General features: G+C 42.0%; 2 protein-coding genes across 4 annotated transcripts in view; one reads left to right on the top strand and one right to left on the bottom strand.

Moving 5' to 3' along the window:
- The window catches only part of LOC123517744 (LYR motif-containing protein 1-like), a 4,433-nt gene extending 2,324 nt beyond the window's left edge, over positions 1-2,109 (top strand). For all 3 annotated transcript variants that reach the window (XM_045278156.1, XM_045278163.1, XM_045278169.1), the window contains exons 2-3: positions 4-225; positions 1,184-2,109. In XM_045278156.1, the coding sequence (XP_045134091.1) occupies positions 4-225; positions 1,184-1,326 (365 nt within the window). In that variant the 3' untranslated portion in view covers positions 1,327-2,109. The remainder of the gene's footprint in view (positions 1-3; positions 226-1,183) is intronic.
- Positions 2,110-2,704: 595 nt separating this feature from the next.
- Positions 2,705-21,530, bottom strand: LOC123517039 (CCAAT/enhancer-binding protein zeta-like). The gene is given in 18 exon segments (XM_045276869.1): positions 2,705-2,995; positions 4,028-4,205; positions 4,788-4,843; positions 4,923-5,153; positions 5,480-5,682; positions 7,038-7,146; positions 7,149-7,169; positions 8,433-8,592; positions 11,037-11,717; positions 12,707-12,854; positions 14,700-14,910; positions 15,327-15,460; positions 15,852-16,087; positions 17,599-17,792; positions 19,252-19,443; positions 19,917-20,013; positions 20,448-20,642; positions 21,495-21,530. Coding segments are annotated over 18 exon segments (3,312 nt in total). The 3' UTR covers positions 2,705-2,765.
- Between the last annotated feature and the right edge of the window lie 182 nt (positions 21,531-21,712).

Below are 21,712 nucleotides of genomic sequence, written 5' to 3'. Positions count from 1 at the left end.
CAGGCACCCCAATGGCCGAGGGGCTGCGGCGACAAGTAGTGTCTGTGTACCGCCACATCCTGCGTGCTGGCCGGCGGTGGGAGGCCCTGGAGCCGGCACACACCCAGGAGGAACGGCAGTACATCCTAACGGAGGCGCAGGCACTGTTCCGAGCCAACCAGCACCTCACAGACCCTGCCGCCATCAGGGAGCGTCTGGTGGAGGCTGAGTCACGGCTTGAGATTGGTGTGTGTGTGTGTGTGTGTGTGTGTGTGTGTGTGTGTGTATGTTTAGTTTCTTCCATCCCTTGTTTCCTTTCAATTAATACAAATATCTCCTCCCTATCTACTTTTTCCATTTCACTCAGTAATCTCTAAAGTGCAGGCATATCTACTCTCTCTCTTCTTGGGTTGGGAGTTGCCTCTTAGCTATTCTCCTTTATGTGTGTGTGTGTGTGTTGGTCTAGTTGTGAGTGGTGTTCCCTGGTGAGTGAGCCTTTGTGTTGCTTTGAGTGTGGGATTGTAGAAGTGTCTGTGGTGAGTGAGTGAGGGTGGGTGGATGAATGTGTCTAGATGAGGTGTATGTGTTGCTGTTATTGAGTGTAGAAGTGTTCCAGGTGGTTGTGTGTGTGGATCTGGATGAAGTGTGGTGTTTCCTAGTGAGTGGGCCTTGTGTATGTAATTCACCTCGGTGTCCTGCTGGTCACCCAGCCAGTCTTCCTCATTACGGAGCGAGCTCAGAGCTCATAGACCGATCTTCGGGTAGGACTGAGACCACAACACACTCCACATGTCTGCTAGAGGTTCCTATGTAGACTTATTCCCTCACAAATTAGGCAGTAAAATTGAAGTACATTGCTGCAAGATTTAATGAAACAAGGTAGTGACTAGTGAGCTGGCTTTCTCTAACACCACCCTTCCGCTCCCCCATCAGCCTTGCACTAAAGTCTGTCTATTCTTAACTGGCCATGGGGTCTCAGTATGGAATAAAAATGCCTGTTGTATCTAGAGGAAAACAGTAGTCTATCCTTATAATAATTGTATTGATCAACAGAAAACAAGTATTATAGATGAAATTAATTGTCACCAATAAGCTACAATATATTCTGAACAGACCAAAGCAAAGTGGCCAATTTAAAACAAACAGATTATAACATCCTTTTGCCCACCAGCCCTGCACTAACACCCTTCCTCTCCCCCAACAGCCCTGCACTACCGGACACCCTACCCCCGCCCAGTAAACATGCCGCCCCTCACCATCACAAAGTCCTGGGGCAAGAGGAATCTTCAGAAGCAAAAACGTGCTCGCCCTGTCTATGTAAAGTCTCTGGACACTGAGCCAACTTAGAATATATGCCATCTTTGGTGTTTATTATTCTTTATTTTGTCTGTGTGGAAGACTTCAAGCTGTATGACCAAAGTAGTGAGAGTATGATTCTTTTCTTTTCTTTTATGTATTTTCCAGTAAAACATTTTGAGGATTCTGTGAAAATTTAGTTAGGTAGTTTTCAGATTTTTTTTTTTTTTGCCTCATATTTACATCTTGAGTGTTTGTGTTCTCTGTTGTGGATGGTTACAAAGATTTCATGTATTGTTTCTGATGTTCATTTTGTATTGCAGTGAAAGTGTGAGCAGGTGTGAGAGACGGGTAACAGGTGTATAGTGAAGTGAGGACAAGTATAATGAAGGTGAGAGGCAAATAAGAGTTGTACAGTAAAAATGAGAGGCAGGCAGGTGACAAGTGCATAGTTGTGAGGTGAGAGGCAGGTAATAACAGGTGCTTAGGGAAGTGAAGGCAGGTGTATAGTGGTGAGGCATGAGGCAGGTAGGAGTTGGTAGTGGTAGTGTTACATATAGAATGATGTACATAGAAGAGGTGTTAGGGAGGTAGAAGATGGTAGTGGTGGTGTCACATGTAGAATGATACATGAAGAAAGATATGAGGCGGATAGGTGGTGATGTTAGTGGTGTCATTGGTGTCATGTATAAAGTGATGTATATAGAGGAAAGTCAGGTAGGTAGTCGTGATAATGTTATGTATAGAATAATGAGAAGTGCATATCTCTACACTGACCTCTATGTACGAGTGACTGACGAGGAACTAGAGTGTAAATAAAGATGTACATATTTTGATCTTCTCTCTTTCACATATAAACTACTGAAAAAAAAAAAAAAAAAAAAAAAAAAAAAAAAAAAAAAAAAAAAAAAAAGGTAAATCAATAAAACTCCAACCTGACCTAAAAAAAAAAAAAAAAAAGAAGTGAACTATTTCGACACCACAGAAAAGTAAGAGACGAAAATGGACACACTTTTGCATCACCACTCAGGCTTATAGTGAGTTTTGCATCACCACTCAGGCTTATAGTGAGTTTTGCATCACCACTCAGACTTAAAGTGAGTTTTGCATCACCACTCAGGCTTACACCAAGTGAGTTTTTTCGTGATAGTATGTACAGTCACACACAGCAATTGCTCCCCTACCAACCACTAACCCACCTCCTTACTCCACCCACCAACCCCAGGACAAGAGAGAGAGAGAGAGAGAGAGAGAGAGAGAGAGAGAGAGAGAGAGAGAGAGAGAGAGAGAGAGAGAGAGAGAGCTACTGAAAGGAAGTTGTAATGACTGAGGAAAATACTAAGGAGTGAAATATATAAAAAAGAAGAGAAAAATGAATTAAAAACACAAAACAGTAAATAAAACAAGTCACTATCATATAAAGAAAAGAAAAATTCATCAACTTTATTAATATACAAAAAAAGAAAAAAAATAATTACAAACAACTCACTTTAATATTTCCTTCCCCTCTTTCCCCTCATATTTCCACCACCCCTATTACCCCCTCCCCTTGACCTCTTGAACCCTGCACCACCCATCTTTCCCCCCACTCCTCCCCCTCTCCTGGGCCCCATACCCCGTCCCTTCCCTGCCCCTCTCCTCGGCCCCATCTTCTTGCCCCGCCACTTCTGTTCCTTCATCTTCCGGTCCCTCTCCACCTCCCATGTCAGCTGCTTGGCATCTGTGGGAGGAATGGCCCAGGGTGAGTGGTGGCAGGAGGGGAAACAATAAGAGAGAGATGAATAATGAAAAATTAGTAACTAACAAAAATTTGTTAACTTTTTGCACATAAAAATATCACAACGCAATCTAATAAATATACAACACAATGATTAACCAACTAAAAACATAAAACAAATAGATCAATACAATTTCATACATAGAAGGATTATTATGCAGTGTAACCTTGGTTCAAAACGTTCTAGTTCACAAACAAATTGGTTCATGAACAGATTTTTGCATGGGTTCACAAATGGTGTTTGTGTGTATAACCACACAAACACCTCACCACAAACCCTCTCAGCCAGTAAGCATACACTGACTTACTGAGCTGTGAACAAGCTGTGCTGTGGCCCACCTGCTGTGTGCAGTGTGATCATCACACGCTGGAAGTCTTTTTGGTATTGGCCACAGCTTGTCATGGTGGCTAAGCCCGAATTCCCCCACCCCTCCTACCTCCAACCTTACAGGGTGGTTGGAAAGACAATTGAGAAGAAAAGACAACATTTCATCTAGCATGACACAAGCAGCCAAGGAGTGTTGAGGTAGTCATGGCAGCAAATGCTGTCACATTGAACCTTGCATCCCTGTTTTCTGGATGCCCCAGAAAGACCACGCTTGCAACAGACACCCTCAGGAAGTCTGCAGAGGTTGTCAACACTCCCTGGATCATAGACAATGCACTCAGACAAGGCACACCAGGTTCAGCATATGGTGTCCTGAGCAGCACAACACTCCCTGCTGTGCACACTCTCCAAGGCTCCAGTGTCTGCTCCCAGCCATCACATGCTTGGTGCACGGCTAGACTGCATGTTTTCCTCTCCAGTCATACTTTCATTCTATATTTCGTCACCAAAAATATTTTAATGACAAACACAAAAGTAAACGAATAAAACAAAAAGAGAGATGAAGATGAAACATTAACATTTCCTTTTTGATTACATATGAAAAAAAGTAAAATAAATAAACAGTAATAGTCAACACCACTACTCACGTGCACGGTCCCTGTTGGCCAGTGCCTGGGAGGTGCCAGTGCCAGGGTCACCGGCACCCTCGTTCTCCTCCAGCATGTGTGCAAAGCTCTCTGCACTGGCAAACATGGACCCAAGATCCTCCCCATCCCCGTCACCCTCTGCCGCCCAACGCTGCTTCTGCTTCTTGCCTTTCTTACCCTGAGGCACACAATGTATTAGGTGTTATTATCATTATCATATAATATTATTTACTAAGCTTTTGACTTTATTCACTGGTTAAGTTAGCTTTATTTATTACTGTTGCCTACTTATCTACTTTATAGTTTTATTTCACTGATCTACTTTGCATCACTTTACTGATTTACTGATTCACCAATCTACTGGACACTAATTTCCTTTTCTGATCTACTCAACATTATTATCATTCATTCATCTATCTAACACTATTCTCATTTGCTACTCCACTAAACATTATCTTTATTTGCTGATCAACTCAACCCAACCAAAAACCTAACCTAACCAACCCAAACTGAACCTAACCTAACCTAACCTAACCCACCCCATTCACACCCACACTGAACCCAACCAAGGCAACCTCACCTAACTTAACTCAACCCAAACCAACCCAACCTAATCTAACCTAACCAAATCCCATTTTACCTAATCTAAGTTTACTCTGATCTTGTGAAGCCACTCAGCCACTCCTAAATGTCCCTCAGTCAGTCCCTCTTTATCAGCTCTCCCATCCCCAGTACCCCATCAGCCCCTCCTCACACTCACCACGGCTGTGTTCCCCTTCACTTTCTTCTTGGGCGGTCCCTCCTCAAATTCATCATCTGGAATAACAAATAGATAAATAGACAGAAGAATAAATAAAAAGGAAATATATTGATAATCACAACTCTCTCTCCTTACCTGAAAATGCTGCAGTTTCTTCATCAAAGCCAAGATCGTCGTCACCACCACCACGACCAAAACCATCATCACCATCATCACCGCTATCTCCTCCAAAGTCCATTTCATCCCCATCATCATCACCGTCACTCCCAAAAGCGCCCTCAAAGTCATCATCATCAGCATCACCACCACCCTCATCACCGCCATCGTCTGTAACTTCATTATCCTTGCCCTTCCGACTGCCTGCTGCTTGTTAGGATGAAGAGAGATAGGGTTGTTAATGATGGTGCTACTGCTACTACTACTACTACTACTACTACTACTACTACTACTACTACTACTACTACTACACCTACCCATATATTCCTCCACTTTTCTTCTCTTCTTCCTACTACTATTACGACTACTACTACTGCTACTACTACTACTACTACTACTACTACTATCTACAATAAAATAATAATAATAATAACACTGGTGCTGCTAACCTAACCTAACCTAGTACTACAGTTAATACTAATAATAATACAAAAAATGCAACAATAACAACACTACCACCACCACCACCATCTCACCTTTCCTCTCCACTCTGGCTTTGGCTCCGGCTGCAAAATCCATCTCATCATCCAGCTCCTCATCATCCACATCCACACCACCACCACCACCACCATCCGTCTGGCCGAGGAAGGTGTCAAACTCATCATCATCCACCGAGTCATCACTGTCACTCCCTGCATCACCCTTCTTCACCACACCCGCCTTGAACTGGGTGAAGTACCTGTGGGTGGAAGGGTGGGTGAAAGGGTGACTGGAAGGGTTGACAGGTGGATGAAAGGGGTGGACGGAAGGGTGGAAGGGTGACTGGAAGGGTTGACAGGTGGATGAAAGGGGTGGATGGAAGGATGGAAAGGTGACTGGAAGGGTTGACAGGTGGATGAAAGGGGTGGATGGAAGGGTGGAAGGGTGACTGGAAGGGTGACTGGAAGGGTTGACAGGTGGATGAAAGGGATGGATGGAAGGGTGACTGGAAGGTTTGACATGTAGATGAAAGGGGTGGAAGGATGGGTGGAAGGGTGGGTGAAAGGGTGACTGGAAGGGTTGACAGATGGATGAAGGGATGGATGGGTAAGTGGATGAAAAAGGTAGATGGAAGGGTGGAAGGGTGGATGACAAGAAGGATTTTTTTATGTAAGAGGGGGAAGTCTGCCAAGCACAACATAGAGAAATAAAAAAATAAATAAAAATAAATAGATAGATAGATAGATAGATAAATAAAATAAAATAAAATAAAATAATAAAGAGGGGTGAAAAAGTGGATGAAAGGGAGGCTGGAAGGATGGAAGGATGAAGTGGAGGATGAAAAGGTATATAGGTGAATGGATGGAAGGATGGATGGATGAAAGGGAGGATGGAAGGGTGGATGAAGGGATGGATAGATGGATAAATGGGTGGAAGGATATAAGAGTGGATGAAATGTTGGATGGGTGTGAGGGAGAGAGTAAATAAGGGATGAATACATTAACCCGAGCACAAATCAGACTAATTTGAGGGAAAGGCAAATCCAGGTTACTCGAGGGAATATTTCTTGTTTACATTTTGCATGCTTTTTACCACCAGCAGCTGATATGATCTGTCATGTATTAAGTAAGAAGATACTACATACATGGCACACACAAACACACACACACACACACACTAAAAAACATACCTCTAATACAAGTGAGAGCTAAGATAGACACACACTGCCTCATGGTTACTCAGTCAGCTGCATAAACACTAACTTTGCATCTCTAACAGCTCGGACCAAGCCTCAAATGACTCAGGTAATGGAGGAGCAATTAGGGGTATCTCAGCAAGGGACTTAAAATTGCTCAACCCAATAGTGAAAACTGACTACCGGTGCACTGAGGAAAGAATGTGAAATAAGGAGAGAGAGAGAGAGAATAAAAAAAAAAAAAATCTGAGTGTCTGACATAATCCGATATCCAGTTTATTCAGGTTCAACATAACTGGGGTTTACTGTGTTGGGTTCTCTCTCTCTCTCTCTCTCTCTCTCTCTCTCTCTCTCAGCATCACAAACTCTTCCTCCTCCTCCACCCCATCCACCACCACCACCACCACCACCCTCCTTACTTGTGGAAGAACACCTCATCCTCGGGCACCTGGTGGGCCTCCAGGGCGCAGAACTCCTCAGTGTTCACAGCAATGCCACGAACACCCTGTGGCACGTACTGGCTGCGGCGCCCAGTACATCCCCACCCGCACCTGGGGGAGACAATGAGGTATAAGGGACTGCATGGGTGTTGTATGGGTGTCTAGTGGTTTGTGTAGTGTTTTAGTGGTTCTAGTGATGTAATTGGGGTTTTCAAGGGTGTTTTTGTGGTTCTAGTAAAATTGTGGAGTATCTAAGGTGTTTTTGTGGTTTTCAAGGGTGTTTTGGGGTTTTGAAAGGTATTTTTGGGGTTAGGATGTTTGTGTGGTTCTAGTGATGTTTTTGGGGTTTTGAAGGGTGTTTTTGTGGTTATAGTACCATTGTTGGGGGTTTTCAAGGGTGTTATTGAGGTTTCAAAGTATTTTTTGTGGTTCTAGTAATGTTATGTGGGTTTCAGAAGGTGTTTTGGGGATTCTAAGGGTGTTTTTTGTAATTCTAGTGAAAATTTTTTGGTTTTCAAGATGTTTTTTGAGTTTTGAAGGGTGTTTTTATGCTTCAAGTAATGTTGAAGGGTGTTTTTATAGTTCTAGTGATGTTGTTGGGGTTTTTAAGAGTGTTTTTGTGGTTCTAGTGATGTTAATGTTTTGAAGGATGTTTTTGTGGTTCTAGTGATGTTGTTGAGTTATGAAGGGTGTTTTTATGGTTCTAGTGATGTTGTTGAGTTATGAAGGGTGTTTTTGTGGTTCTAGTGATGTTATTGGTGCTTTAAGAGTGTTTTTGTGGTTCTAGAGATGTTAATGTTTTGAAGGGTGTTTTTGTGGTTCTAGTGATGTGGTTTTGAAGGATATTTTTGTGGTTTTAGTTCTAGTTTGATGAAAAATTGTAGTTTTAACAGACTAAAGAAAGTTGTTGGGATTTTCAAGCATTTCTCTCTCTCTCTCACATTTTAACTACAATTCTTTTTCATCTTTATAATTCTCTTGAACCTTTTCCTCTGTCTCTGCATCCACAAATATCCTTCTCTCTCTCTCTCTCTCTCTCACATATTCCACCCAACAACACACTACCACCACCACTACCAGGCATCTCCTACCACCACTGCCATCACCACCACCACTATACTCAACACACACACAGACACACACACACACACACAGAGAGAGAGAGAGAGAGAGAGAGAGAGAGAGAGAGAGAGAGAGAGAGAGAGAGAGAGAGAGAGAGAGAGAGAGAGAGAGAGAGAGAGAGAGAGAGAGAGAGAGAGAGAGAGAGAACAGAGAAAACACAAAACACACAGCCACATCTTAACACTCATTTTGTACTGCCTTAACTATACCACCACCATCACCACCACCACCACCACCACCACCACTACTCACTGTCCTTCCCCACTTTGGCAGTCTTCTTTGGGTTACGGTACACAAATCTATCGAGGAAACGGATGAGGGTGAAGTCCTGGAGTGGGTCGCCGGCATACTCCACCGACTGCCCCTCCAACACCCGCCCGGCAAACACCGCTACAGAGGGGTGGAAGTGTGCCTGTGGGGGTGAGAGGGGTGACAAGTGGGATGAGGGGTAAGGGAACTGGCAATCAAGTGGGCCTTTTTTTTTATTATCATTATTTTTATTACTATTTATGAGTAAGGGAGGATGACAAGAGGGGTGAGGGGTAAGGGAACTGGCAATCAAGTGGATCTTTTTTATTATTTTTGTTGCCCTTGTCTGGTTTCCCCCATTGAAAAAAAAAAAATAAATAAATAAAAAAAAAAAAAAAAAGGGAGATGACAGGAATGGTAGGGGTGAGTGAAGGGGTGGCAGGATGGGTGAGGGGTGAGTGAAAGGGTGACAAGAGGGGTGAGGAGTGAGTGAATGGGTGACAGGATGGGTGAGGGGTGAGTGGAAGGGTGACAAGAGCAGTGATGGGGTGATAAGAGGGGTGAGGGGTGAGTGATGGGGTGACAAGAGGGGTGATGGGTGAGTGAATGGATAACAGCGTGAGTGAGGAGTGATTAAAGGATTGGAAAAAAAAAAAAAAAGGCAAAGGTGGGGTGACAGGAGGAGTGATGGATGAGAAAAGTTGTTCTTGAAAAGGGAAAGGATAGAAAATGGATGAGAAAATTATTGTTTTAGACAGGTGAAGAAGTAGAAAAGTAAGCTCTGAAGGGATGACGGGTGAGGAGAGTTATTTTTGAAAGGGGAAGGTAGAAAATGGATAAGAAAATGAGTGTTTCTGACAGGAAAAGGGTGAGGAAAAATATTCTGAAGGGGTGATGGGGTGAATAAGGGGTGAGAAAAGAATTATTTTTGGAAGGAAATGATTAAAGTAAGATTATTTTAACCCCTTCAGTACCATGACACATTTTCATATCTATTTTGGTTACTATTTGGCAATTTCATACAGCTTCAGAAACTCATGTGGAGATTAGAATAGTGAAGACTCTGGCCATTCATCTTCTGACCTCCATAGACCCTTCCTAATGTCGATAATATCATCTAATCATACCCAAAACTAAAGGTAAAAAATGGGTCCGAGTAATGGTGTTATAGGAGATGAAGGGCAAGTGAAGGGGTGACAATAGGGGTGAGGGTGAGAAATGAGGTGTTTTTGAAAGATGAAGCGTGGGGGAAGGGTATTTTGAAGAGGTGACAGGTGAGGGGTGAGAAAATGGATGTTATTGAAAGATGAAGGGTAGGAGAAGGGTGTTTTGAAGAAGTAGCTGGTGAGGGGTGAGAAAATGGTGCTTAAACTTCACCAAAACAATCTTATACAAATTCTCTCACAGTGAAATAAAAATAAATAAATAAATAAATAAATAACCAGAAAAAGAGAAAGAAAAACAGGACAAAATATTTTCCTAAACCTTTAAAACAACAATACAACACCAAAACAACAATAACGAAGAAAATAAACACACACACACACACACACACATTTGCTAAGGAATACTGGAGTAGCATTTCACTATATGGACAAGGAAATGATGAAGAAATTGATAAGTACTAAAATAAGACCTAGATTGGAATATGCAGGAGTTGTGTGGACTCCCCATAAAAAGAAACACATAAGAAAATTAGAGAGACTACAAAAAAATGGCTACAAGAATGGTTCCAGAATTTAAAGGGATGGCATATGAGGAGAGACTAAAGGCAATGGATCTACCAACCTTGGAGCAGAGAAGAGAGAGAGGGGATCTGATACAAGTTTATAAATTGATTAACGGAATGGATGAAGTGGATAATGAGAAACTGATCCTGAGAGAAGAATATGACTTTAGAAGCACAAGATCGCATAGTAAGAAACTAAGGAAGGGACGATGTCTGAGAGATGTTAAAAATTTAGTTTCCATAAAGATGTGTTGAGACTTGGAACAGTTTGAGTGAGGAAGTGGTATCAGCAAAGAGTGTACATAGTTTTAAAGAAAAATTGGATAAGTGTAGATATGGAGACGGGACCACATGAGCATAAAGCCCAGGCCCTGTAAAACTACAACTAGGTAAATACAACTAGGTAAATACACGCACATTCCTCTCTTTCTCTCTCTCTGGCCCATATTCTAAAACATTTCTGCATGGCACCTTCACAATTTTCAAAGGGCTCTAGTTGAAGTGACAGGTTTTTATGGATGTTTCTGTGATTCTAGTGACATGTCAACAGATTTTCAGCATCATCAACAGGACAAAGTACTCTCTGTGGTCTTTGAAGATGGCCGTAGTGAGAGAGGGAAGCATTTTTTAATAACCTAAAAAAAAAAAAATAAAATGAAATGAAATAAAATAGAATAAAAATAAATAAAATATAAAAAATAAAAAAAATGAATAAATAAATAAATTAGAAAAAAATAATAATAAATCAAAATGAAATAAAACAAAACAACACTAAGAAAATAAAACCCACACATTCTCTCTCTCTCTCTCTCTCATCACAATACAAAATGAAGGCTAATAATGAAGTTGTTTCTGTTAATTCTCTCTCTCTCTCTCACCTTGAGGTACCCCAGCTCCCACAAGGAGGAGTACTGGGCACCACAGTAGAGAGGGTTCCTGTGGCGAGGGTCATATTGTGTCCTGTGAACCACCCCATGACCCCCCCCAGTGCCAGGGTTCAGGAGGTGGTGCCAGGAGGAGGTGGTGGTGAAGACTGGCTTGGTGTCCTCTGTGGTGGTGCTGGTGGTGTTAAGATCATCACCATCACCATTTTCCTTCTTGATCTCCACAATGTCGCTGTTTTTGTCTTCATTTTCTTCATCTTCTTGTTTTATTTCTGGTTTATTGTCTGTCACATCTTCTTCCTTCACTTCTGTTATATTTTCTTCTTTATCACTGTCCTTCATATCTCCCTCTTCTTCTTCTTCATCCTCTTCCTTCACCTCCATCACTTCCTCTTCCTCCTTTTCATCATCCAAATCACTGTCCTTTATATCACCTTCTTCCTCTTCATCATCTTCATGCTCACCCAAATCACTTTCCTTCACATCCTCCTCCTCCTCCTCCTCGTCCTCCACATCAGGGAACACCTCAAGGTCGTCCTCCAGCTCCCCAGGGCCAGAGGAGGGTGTGCGGAGGAGGGCGGAGAGGGAGTGTGCCAAGGACGGCCTCTCCTTCACCACCTCTGACACTAAGTACAGCACCCCACAGGCCACAGCCGGCCCCTGGTACTGGCTCACCTGTGGGAAGAGGGTGCTAGTAGTAGTAGTAGCAGTAACAGTAACAGTAGCAGTAGTAGTAGTAGTAGTAGTAGTAGTAGTAGTAGTAGTAGTAGTAGTAGTAGTAGTAGTAGTAGTAGTAGTAGTAGTAGTAGTAGTAGTAGTGGTGGTGGTGGTGACAATTTGCGGAGGTCAAAGTGGTGCATTAGAATAAGAACATCAAAAAATATGTACAAAAGTAAGAATGAAAGAGAAAATATAAAAATAAAGGCTAAAAAAGAATAGATGAGGAGGAAATATTTACATTACTTTCTATCTTCACTAACCATTATTTTGTCCACCTCTCTACAACAAGAGTTAACCAGTATCCTCAATCTTTCATCCCCTTTACTAATACAATACTTCCTACCTTCTCTCACCACTGTTCTGTCCACCTCCATAAAGCAAGAGTTAACCAGTATTCTCAATCTTTCATTCCCTTTTACTAATACAATACATCCTAGCTTCTCTCACCATTTCTGTCCATCTTCATACAGCAAGAGTTAGTCAGTATCCACAGTCTTTCATCAATTTTCTGATAAACTAAACTCCTTATGAATTGAGTGACAAGGGAGAATTCAAGACACTTATCCTTCCACAGACAAGACAGCCAGGCATTTTTTCATTACATTTTGTTTCATCTGAGGTCAGTTAAAAAAAAAAAAAAAAGAAAGAGAAAGAAAAGAGAAAAGAAAACTAAACAAAAAGAGAAAGAAAGAAAAAGAAAAGAAAAAAAGAAAGGAAATAGAAAAGGCAAAATAGCAAATGGAAAAAGAAAAAAAAAGGAAAATAGAAAAAAAAAAAAAAAAAATGAAAAAGGTCAAAAGAAAGAAAAAAAGGATAAAGGAAAAGAAGAAGAAAAAAAAGAAAAATTGAGAGAGAGAGAGAGAGAGAGAGAGAGAGAGAGAGAGAGAGAGAGAGAGAGAGAGAGAGAGAGAGAGAGAGAGAGACCCACCAAGCCACAAACAAACCTGCAGGAGACGTTTGCAGAAGGCCAGAGTGCGCGGATCAGAGGTGTCACTGCTGATGGCCTTGTACACCAGGTTGAGGAAGGCTGTGGTGCCCGCCGCCGTGCCAAACAGTGGGTCCTGGAGACACTGGTACAGCACCTGGTAGAACCTGAAGGAGGGGCAGCAGGAGGAGGAGGAGCAAGAGTTATTAAGGATATAAAGGTGATAATGAGGGTGTAGAGAGGAGATGACAATGGTGAAGGTGATAATGAGATAATGAGGTACACTGTAGATGGGAGATGATGAGGTAAGGAAGATGATGATGAGGGTGTAAAGAGATGATGAGGGTGAAAAGAGAAGAAGGTGAAGAAGATAGTGAGTGAAAAAGAAGGATAATGATTGTGAAGAGATGATGAGGGTGTAGAGAGGATATACTGAAGTGAGGTAGATGGATGATGAGGGTGAAAAGGAGAGATAATGATGGTGAGCAGAGATGATGGTGAAGAGAGATGATGAGGGTGAAAAGGAGAGATAATAATGGTGAAGAGAGGTGATGAGGGTGTGAAGAAATGATAAGGGTGAAAAGTGGAGGGTGAAGAAGACAAATAATGATGGTGAACAGAGATTATGAGGATGTAGAAGGGAGATAATGATGGTGAAAAGGGGAGATAGTGAGGTGAAGAAGAGATAATAATAGTGAAGAGAGATAATGAGGATGTAGAGAGATGATGATGGTGAAGAGAGATGATGATGATGGTGAAGAAAGATGATGAAAATGAATAGAGATGATGAGGGTGAAAAGAGGAAATAGTGAGGTGAAGATGGTGAAGAGAGATAATGATGGTGAAGAGAGATAATGAGGGTGTAAGGAGATAATGAGGGTGAAACAGAAATGATGAGGGTGAAGAGGAAAGATAATAATGGTGATGAGAGATGATGAAGGTGAAAAGGGGAGATAGTGAGGTGAAGAAGAGATAATGATAGTGGACAGAGATGATGAAGATGAAGAGGAGAAATGACAAAAGTGAAGAGAAAAGAAGAGTAAGGATGACAGTGAAGAGAAAACCCAAATAAAATATAATGAAGGAGAGGAGAGATGACAATGAAGAAGAGAGAGAGAGAGATAGAGATGGTGAAGAGAAGCCTAAGGTACCAACCAAACCTCACAAACCCCAATAACTTCCACATGAGTCAGTTAAAAGTACAGAATCCTTGCTAACCTTAACCCCTTCAGTACTGGGACACATTTTTACCATCAGTTTTGAGTGTGATTCAACAATTTTATTTATCTATTTCTATTCATTTATCTTTTTATGTTAGAGGAGAAACTGGCCAAGAGCAACAAAGGATTAAAAAAAAAAAAGCAAAAAAGAAGGCCCACTTGTCTATGGAGGTCGGAAGATTAATGGCCAGAGTCTTCACTAGTCTAACCCTTACATAAGTTTCTGAAGCTATATAAAATCACCCAATAGTAAGTAGAATGAATATGGAAACATGTCCTGGTGCTGAAGGGATTAAACAATCATAAGAAACACCTTTGAAAACCACAATAACTTCCTCTAGACTAACAAAAGTGACACTAAAGGCCTCCCCCAAGAAAGGGTACATTCTCAAGCACACACATCAATACACCACTATTATAAATTATTACTATTCTTTCTGTTATTCTATTATTCTTAAGTCGCCATGGTACAGTGGAACCATGCGTGCTTTGGGGTCCGAGGGGTCTCCAAGTGCATGGGTTCGAATCCTGTCTATAGTCTGAGTGTAGGTTGGGCTTCCTCACTTGGAGCAACGGTTTCCTAGAGGGTGGGCTTTGAGATAGGAAGTACCCTAAAACGTACCCCGTTTAACCCATAAATTCCAGTGAAAAGCCCACACGGTATAAATAAAAGAAGAGAGAGAGAGAAAACCTCCCTCTCCCCCCATTCTCCCATGTATATTTTAGGTATGTATGTACTGCAATTTTAATAAACCGTATATTATTAACATCATTATCATTAAACACACACACCTATCAGATATCTGGCCCTCCTTTCTGCTGCACAGGACTTGATAGACGAGCTGCAGTGCCTGTGTGGCGATGTTGAAGCTGACCAAGTGGCACAGTTTGAAGAGGGTGCCAAGCTGCTCCTCCAGTGCCGCGCTCCCCATGCCGGAGTATGGGAAGGCTCTGTTCAGTCCACGCAGCAGTGCCGACATGAGCCTTGTGTCCACCTCCCCCTGTGTTTTGAGGGAGGGAAGGAGGGGGTGAGAGGGTGGATTGGAGGGACAGAGGGAGGGAGGAAGGGAAGGAGGCAGAAAGGGAGAGATAGAGAGAGAGGAAAGAAAGAAAAAAGGAAGGGAGGGAGAGAAGAAAGTACATGGATAGGAGGAAAGGATAAAAAAAATAGGAAGGAAGGAAGGAAATTATGAAAGATGAAAAACCACATGAAATAAACAAGTAAATAAGTAAACAAGAAAGAAAAGAAGGGCAAGAAAGAGGAAGAGGAAGGGGAAGAAAAATAAATAAACAGATGAGAAATACACAAGGAAAAGGAACAAGGGAAAAAAAAAAAAAAAAAAAAAAAACTCAATTAAAGTAGCAAATTATCACTAGTTATTAAATTCACACACACACACACACACACACACACACACTTCTTAGTGCAAGCCTTGAAGAAGCCAAAATACAGCTTCACCAGTTCAGTCGCCACCTTCTCGTCCCGTCGCTTGAAGATCATGTCCTTCAGGAAACACAGGCAGAAATACTGGGCCTTGGTGTTGATGTTTGGCCTGGGGGAGGAGGGTCACCATCACCATCAACACCTTCACTATCATCATCACTAACACCATTATCATTGTCATCACCATCTTTACTGCATTTAATGTTCTTATTTTTGCCAGTGAAATCGGTGGATGATGGTTAGTATAAACATCACCACCATCATCATCACTATCATCATCATCATTGTCATCATCATCACCATCATTATTGCATTTACTGTTCCTATTTTTGGTGGTAAAATTGGTGGTTGATAGTAAGCATAAGCATCACCATCATTATCACTATCATTATCATCATCACCACCATCATTATTGCATTCAACATATTATTTCTGTTAGTGAATTTGGTGGTCGAGGGTAAGCAGGGACACCACCCCTATCACTAGCACCAGCACCTCACCTGTACAACATAACCTCCACCTCAGCCAGCACCTGTGACTTGAGGGCTGGGCGGCGCTGCAGGAGGGTGCGCAGGCAGTACATGGCGTGGGCGGCCACCTTGCGTGCAGGGTCGCCCAGCTTGTTGGCCACCACCTGCAGGATCTGGGTGAAGTTCTGCCTGGGGTTGGCAGCGAGCAGCTCCACCAAGGCCCTAATGGCTCGCATCTTGTTGTGCTCCACCTCCTCCTTGCACACCTGGAGGAGCAGCGGGAGGTAAAGGTGAGCAGAGTGCAGGTACAGACTAGAGAGACACCAGAAAACAAGGGTGATAAGGAAATAATGGCACTAATGGTAACAAAAAGAAGTAGGTGAGGGAGAGCATGAAGAAATTGAAGTAAATCATAAAGAAGTAAATGTTTTTTTTATCTATTTATTATTATTATTATTATTATCACCATTATTTTATTTATTTATTTTTTTAAAGTAAGGACACTGACCTGAGGCAACACAAGGAGGAGGCAGCAAACACCAGCTAAAGCATTAATTACTCTCAGTGAGGTCTGAAGGACTGGCTCAGAGTACTGCTAACTTATCATTAACACCAGTGACCTCACACAGAGTCTCACAACACATGGGTGCAGCCATACCCTGCCCTCTAAACACAACTCTCTTCCTTCACAAAAAAAACTACATGCATCTCATTACACACACACACACACGTCCGAGAGATGTTAAAAAATTTAGTTTCCCGCAAAGATGTGTTGAGACTTGGAACAGTTTGAGTGAGGAAGTGGTGTCAGCAAAGAATGTGCATAGTTTTAAAGAAAAATTGGATAAGTGTAGATATGGAGACGGGACCACACGAGCATAAAGCCCAGGCTCTGTAAAACTACAACTAGGTAAATACACACACACACACACACACACACACACACACACACACACACACACACACACACACCATTCACTCAAAATTCAAAACTCTTCTAATTCTATCAACTTCTACCTTTCCTTCTTACTGGAAGCTTGCCTACATTCAGCCTGTTCCTAAAAAGGGTGACTGTTCTAATCCCTCAGATTACTGCCCTATAGTTTTTTAATCTATCCTTAATAGAAAGATTCTCAAACATCTGTCATTTCACAATCTTCAATTGTGGCTTCCGTCAAGGCAGCTCTACTGGTGATCTTCTGGCTTTCCTTACTGAGTTTTGGTCATCTTCTTTTAGAGATTTCAGTGAAATTTGCTGTTGCATTAGACATATCAAAAGCTTTTGATAGAGTCTGGCACAAAAGTTTGATTTCCAAACTGCCCTCCTATGGTTTCCATCCTTCTCTCTGCAACTTTATCTCAAGTTTCCTTTCCGACTGTTCTATTGCTGCTGTGATAGACGGCCACTGTTCTTCTCCTAAATCTATTAACAGTGGTGTTCCTCAGGGTTCTGTCCTGTCACCCACTCTTTTCCTATCATTTGTCAATGACTATCTAACCAAACATCATCAGTTTGTATTTCAGTTATAATCTAAACTAGAAACTTCACAGGTCTTCTCTACCTAAAACAGCTTTGAAGTTAGGTATCCTGAGTTGTCACACCATCCCAGCTGCTATCTCTAATACCACCTAATTTAATACCACAACTAAAATAACTTAATCTAACCCAACCAAAACCAACCTAACCTAACCAAAGCATATATCTCAGACAGCTACCTGTATAACCACCTAACCTTACCTAACACCACACCCCAAATAAACCAAACCAAACCAGTACCTCAGACAGCTGGTGGACAAGGCGGTGATAGATGGCAGCCAGCTGGTCCTCATAGTGCCAAAGTGCCAGCTGTCTCTCGGCCCTGTCCCGGTCCTTGAGGAGGGGGGCGAGGGCGGCACAGTTGTGGGACTCAAATCTCTGCGCCAGGTGACGGTGTGGTAGAAATGTTGTCTTGAAGAGCTCTGTCAGGGAGGCTGTGTGGGAGAGAGAGGGGTGATGGTGAGGGAAGGGGTGAACAGAGGCTGTGAGTGAGGGTGTGTTTGGAGGGAGTGTAGGGCATGAGGGGTGAGTGAAGGGATGAGTAGAGGCTGTTTATGGATGAGGGGTGAGCGATGAATTAGGGAGGGCATGTTTGGAGGGAGGGAGGGTGAGGGAGGATGGGTGAGGGAGGATGAGTGTGGGGTGATGGGGGTGTTTGGAGGCTGTGTATTGAGTGTCTGGTGATGGGGGTGTTTGGAGGCTGTGTAGGAGGTGAGGGGTGATGAGGGTGAGTACATATATACACACACAGACACAGACAGACAGACAGACACACAACAATACCCACACAAAATCTCAAACTGAAACACACACCCACACAAGTGGAGAGCAGTAGAAAGCGGAGTGCCACAGGGGTCAGTATTGGCACCAATACTTTTCCTCATTTATATTGACGACATGCCAGAAGGAGTGAACAGCTACATAAATCTGTTTGCAGATGATACGAAACTGTGCAGAGTTATAAAGCAAAAAGAGGATTGTGAAATACTGCAAGAAGACCTAAATAAGATCTGGGAATGGAGTAAGAAGTGAGAAATGGAATTCAATGTGAACAAAAGCCATGTCATGGAAATGGGAAAGAGTGAAAGACGACCTGTGGGAATCTATAAGATGGGAGATGGAGTAGAACTGGAGAAAGTTAAAAAGGAAAAGGACTTAGGAGTGACGATGGAAGAAAACAATCAACCAGTAAGCCATATTGATAGAATTTTTAGAGAAACATATAATTTGCTAAGGAATATTGGAGTAGCATTTCACTACATGGACAAAGAAATGATGAAGAAATTGATAAGTACTATAATAAGACCCAGATTGGAATATGCAGGAGTAGTGTGGACCCCTCATAAAAAGAAACACATAAGGAAATTGGAGAGGCTACAAAAAATGGCTACAAGAATGGTTCCAGAATTTGAAGGGATGACATATGAGGAGAGACTAAAGGCTATGGATCTACCAACCCTGGAACAAAGAAGGGAGAGAGGAGACCTGATACAAGTTTATAAATTGATCAACGGAATGGACCAAGTGGATAATGAGAAACTGATCCTGAGAGAAGAATATGACATCCGAAGCACAAGATCGCATAGTAAAAAGCTGAGAAAAGGAAGATGTCTGAGAGATATTAAAAAATATAGTTTCCCGCAAAGATGTATTGAGACGTGGAACAGTTTAAATGAAGAAGTAGTGTCTGCAACGAGTGTGCATAATTTTAAAGTAAGATTGGATAAGTGTAGATATGGAGAAGGGGCCACACGAGCATAAAGCCCAGGCCCTGTAAAACTACAACTAGGTAAATATAACTAGGTAAATACACACACACACACACATTAAGCTAACCTAACCTAACTGTACAAACACACACAAGACCTCAAACCAACACACAGCACTACCCACACAGGATCTCCTCAAATGTGCCTTTGGCCTTGGGAGTGACGAGGGCCACCAGGGCACGGAGGTTGGACAGAGAATGCAGTGGTGCCTCCATGCAGCGCAGCACGTGGGCCGCCACCTTGTCCCGTGATGTGCCGTGGCTGAACACCGTCTGCCGGAACTTCACATCACGCCCCTTGGGTCCAGATGACTCAGCTGGGTGTATGGGGAGGGATAGGTTAGGTTAGTGTGTGTGTGTGTGTGTGTGTGTGTGTGTGTGTGTGTGTGTGTGTGTGTGTGTTGTTGTTGTTGTTGTTGTTGTTGTTGTTGTTGTTGTTGTGGTGGTGGTGGTGGTGGTGATAATAGTGGTGGAATAATAATAATAATAATAATAATAATAATAATAATAATAATAATAATAATAATAATAATAATAATAATAATAATAATAATAATAACAACAACAATAATAATAACAATAACAATAGCATTAATTTCAATAATATTACAGAACATTTATTTATTCTTTCCAATCCTCCAACCTTTCATTCATCACCATTACAAACTCCACTGCTACTCTATTCAAACAACTATAACATTCTAACAACAATACATCACACACCACAACACTCCATACAAACAACCATTACATTACACCCAAGACCCATCCCCCAGTCAGTCCCACTCACCCCTGTCATAATTGTGAACCTCTTGCTGCAGTATCTTGGCAGCCAGTTCCTTCAGGGAGGTCTTGGCAGAGGGGAGGTGGGATCTGGCTTGCCCTTGTTATCTCCAGTGATCTTGAAGTAGAGAAGATAAAGAAAAGGTAGATTTAGAGATGGAAGAGGAAAGATTTAGGGTGCTCATGGGGTAGAATGAGGTGGTGGTGGTGGTGGTGGTGGATAGGAACATAAGGTGATGTGTAGTACCAGAAAAATGGTGATAACCATGGTGATGATGTGAATTAGAATAAGTAAAGGAAGGAGGAGGGAAGAAAGATAATAATGATGATGATGATGATAATAATGGTGATAACATGAATTACAAAAACAAAAAGGAAGAGGAGGAAAAGGAAGAAAAAGAAGAGGAGGAAGAGGAAGAGGAAGAGGAAGAAGAAGAAGAAGAAAAAGATGATAATAGTATTGATATGAATTACAAGAAAGATAAGAAGAAGAAGAAGAAAAGGAGGAAAAAAAGAAAGAAAAACATCACAGCCTTACCGGAGTATACCACTTTGTTTCGTCAGTAAAGAGCAATGTGGAGCGTGGATGGTAATTCTTCCACAGTGGCGATAGATCCACACTCTCCACCTTGATGGCTGCGAAGGGCTTCATGGGGACAGGAGCAGAGGTGGCCGGGGCGGGGGTTGAGGGAGCTGGGACAGGGGCTTGGGTAGGACGGGGCTTCTTAGGAGGCTGAAAAAGTAAAGGTTATGGGTTTATGAATGTAATGTCAGTGTTTATAGTTTTTCTTCTTATACATTTTCTTTTATAGGAGCAGCATTGGCCAAAGGTAATAAATAAATAAATAAAAATAATAGTAAATGAATAGATCAAATAAAATAAATAAAAAAAGCCACATAAGGTGCCATTAATGCTGTCATAAAAAGAATTACAGGGTAAGTGTGTTAAAACCTCCCTTCTGAAAGAGTTCAAGTTACAGGAAGGAGGAAATACAGAAGTAGGCAGGGAGTTCCGGGGATTAATAGGGAAAGAGATGAGACTGTGAATATTGGTTGACTATGGACAGCAGTATGGAAAAATAAAAGGTACTGTGATTTGAATTTCTTAGTTAATTTAGGTTAGGTTAGCTATTACAAAATTTACTTGAGTTGCATCTGCTTTGCTTTAAATTGTATGAGTGATGACTTAGTGTGCCTTGTTTCCTTAATATATATATAACTTCAGTATTCACTTTTACATATAATAACTTAGAGTGACTGTGTTAATGTTGTACCACAATGGTAGAATGCTCCTTAAAGTATTTAATTTAGTTTTTTCGTGATGACTTAATGGCTCTTGTTTTCCATAATTACAGCATTAATTTTTACATATAATAACTTGGTGTGACTGTGTTAATGTCGTGCCACAGTGGTAGAATGCTCCTTAAAGTGTTACCCTTAGCTCAAGAAAGTGTAAGATTGAAAGATACAGACAGTGAACCAAGTGACAATCTTGCCCTATACTGAGGCAGCCCGCCGCTACTCTCTGCCTCACACCTAACCCTCTCCACACTGCTACAGCCCCTCACACGCAGAGAACACGTACCTTTGAACCCCTGTCACGCTTCTTTCCCTTGTTCATGGTGCTCACAGGCATTAGGAGTGAATGGCAGGGGTGAAGGCGCTAGGCGTGTGTGGGGCGGCCAGCGTGCAGCGCCCCAGGAAGTGACCACATGTCCCAGGTAAACACGAGGGGACACGACTCCTAAATTATTTATTGCAATTCGACTCTACATTTACGCAAACTAAAGCAATAAACAATGC

Source organism: Portunus trituberculatus, chromosome 6 (assembly GCF_017591435.1).
Source record: "Portunus trituberculatus isolate SZX2019 chromosome 6, ASM1759143v1, whole genome shotgun sequence".
Taxonomy (NCBI): Eukaryota; Metazoa; Arthropoda; class Malacostraca; order Decapoda; family Portunidae; genus Portunus; species Portunus trituberculatus.
The sequence above is the reverse complement of the archived record's forward strand: the minus strand, read 5'-3'. Positions and strand labels throughout refer to the sequence as shown.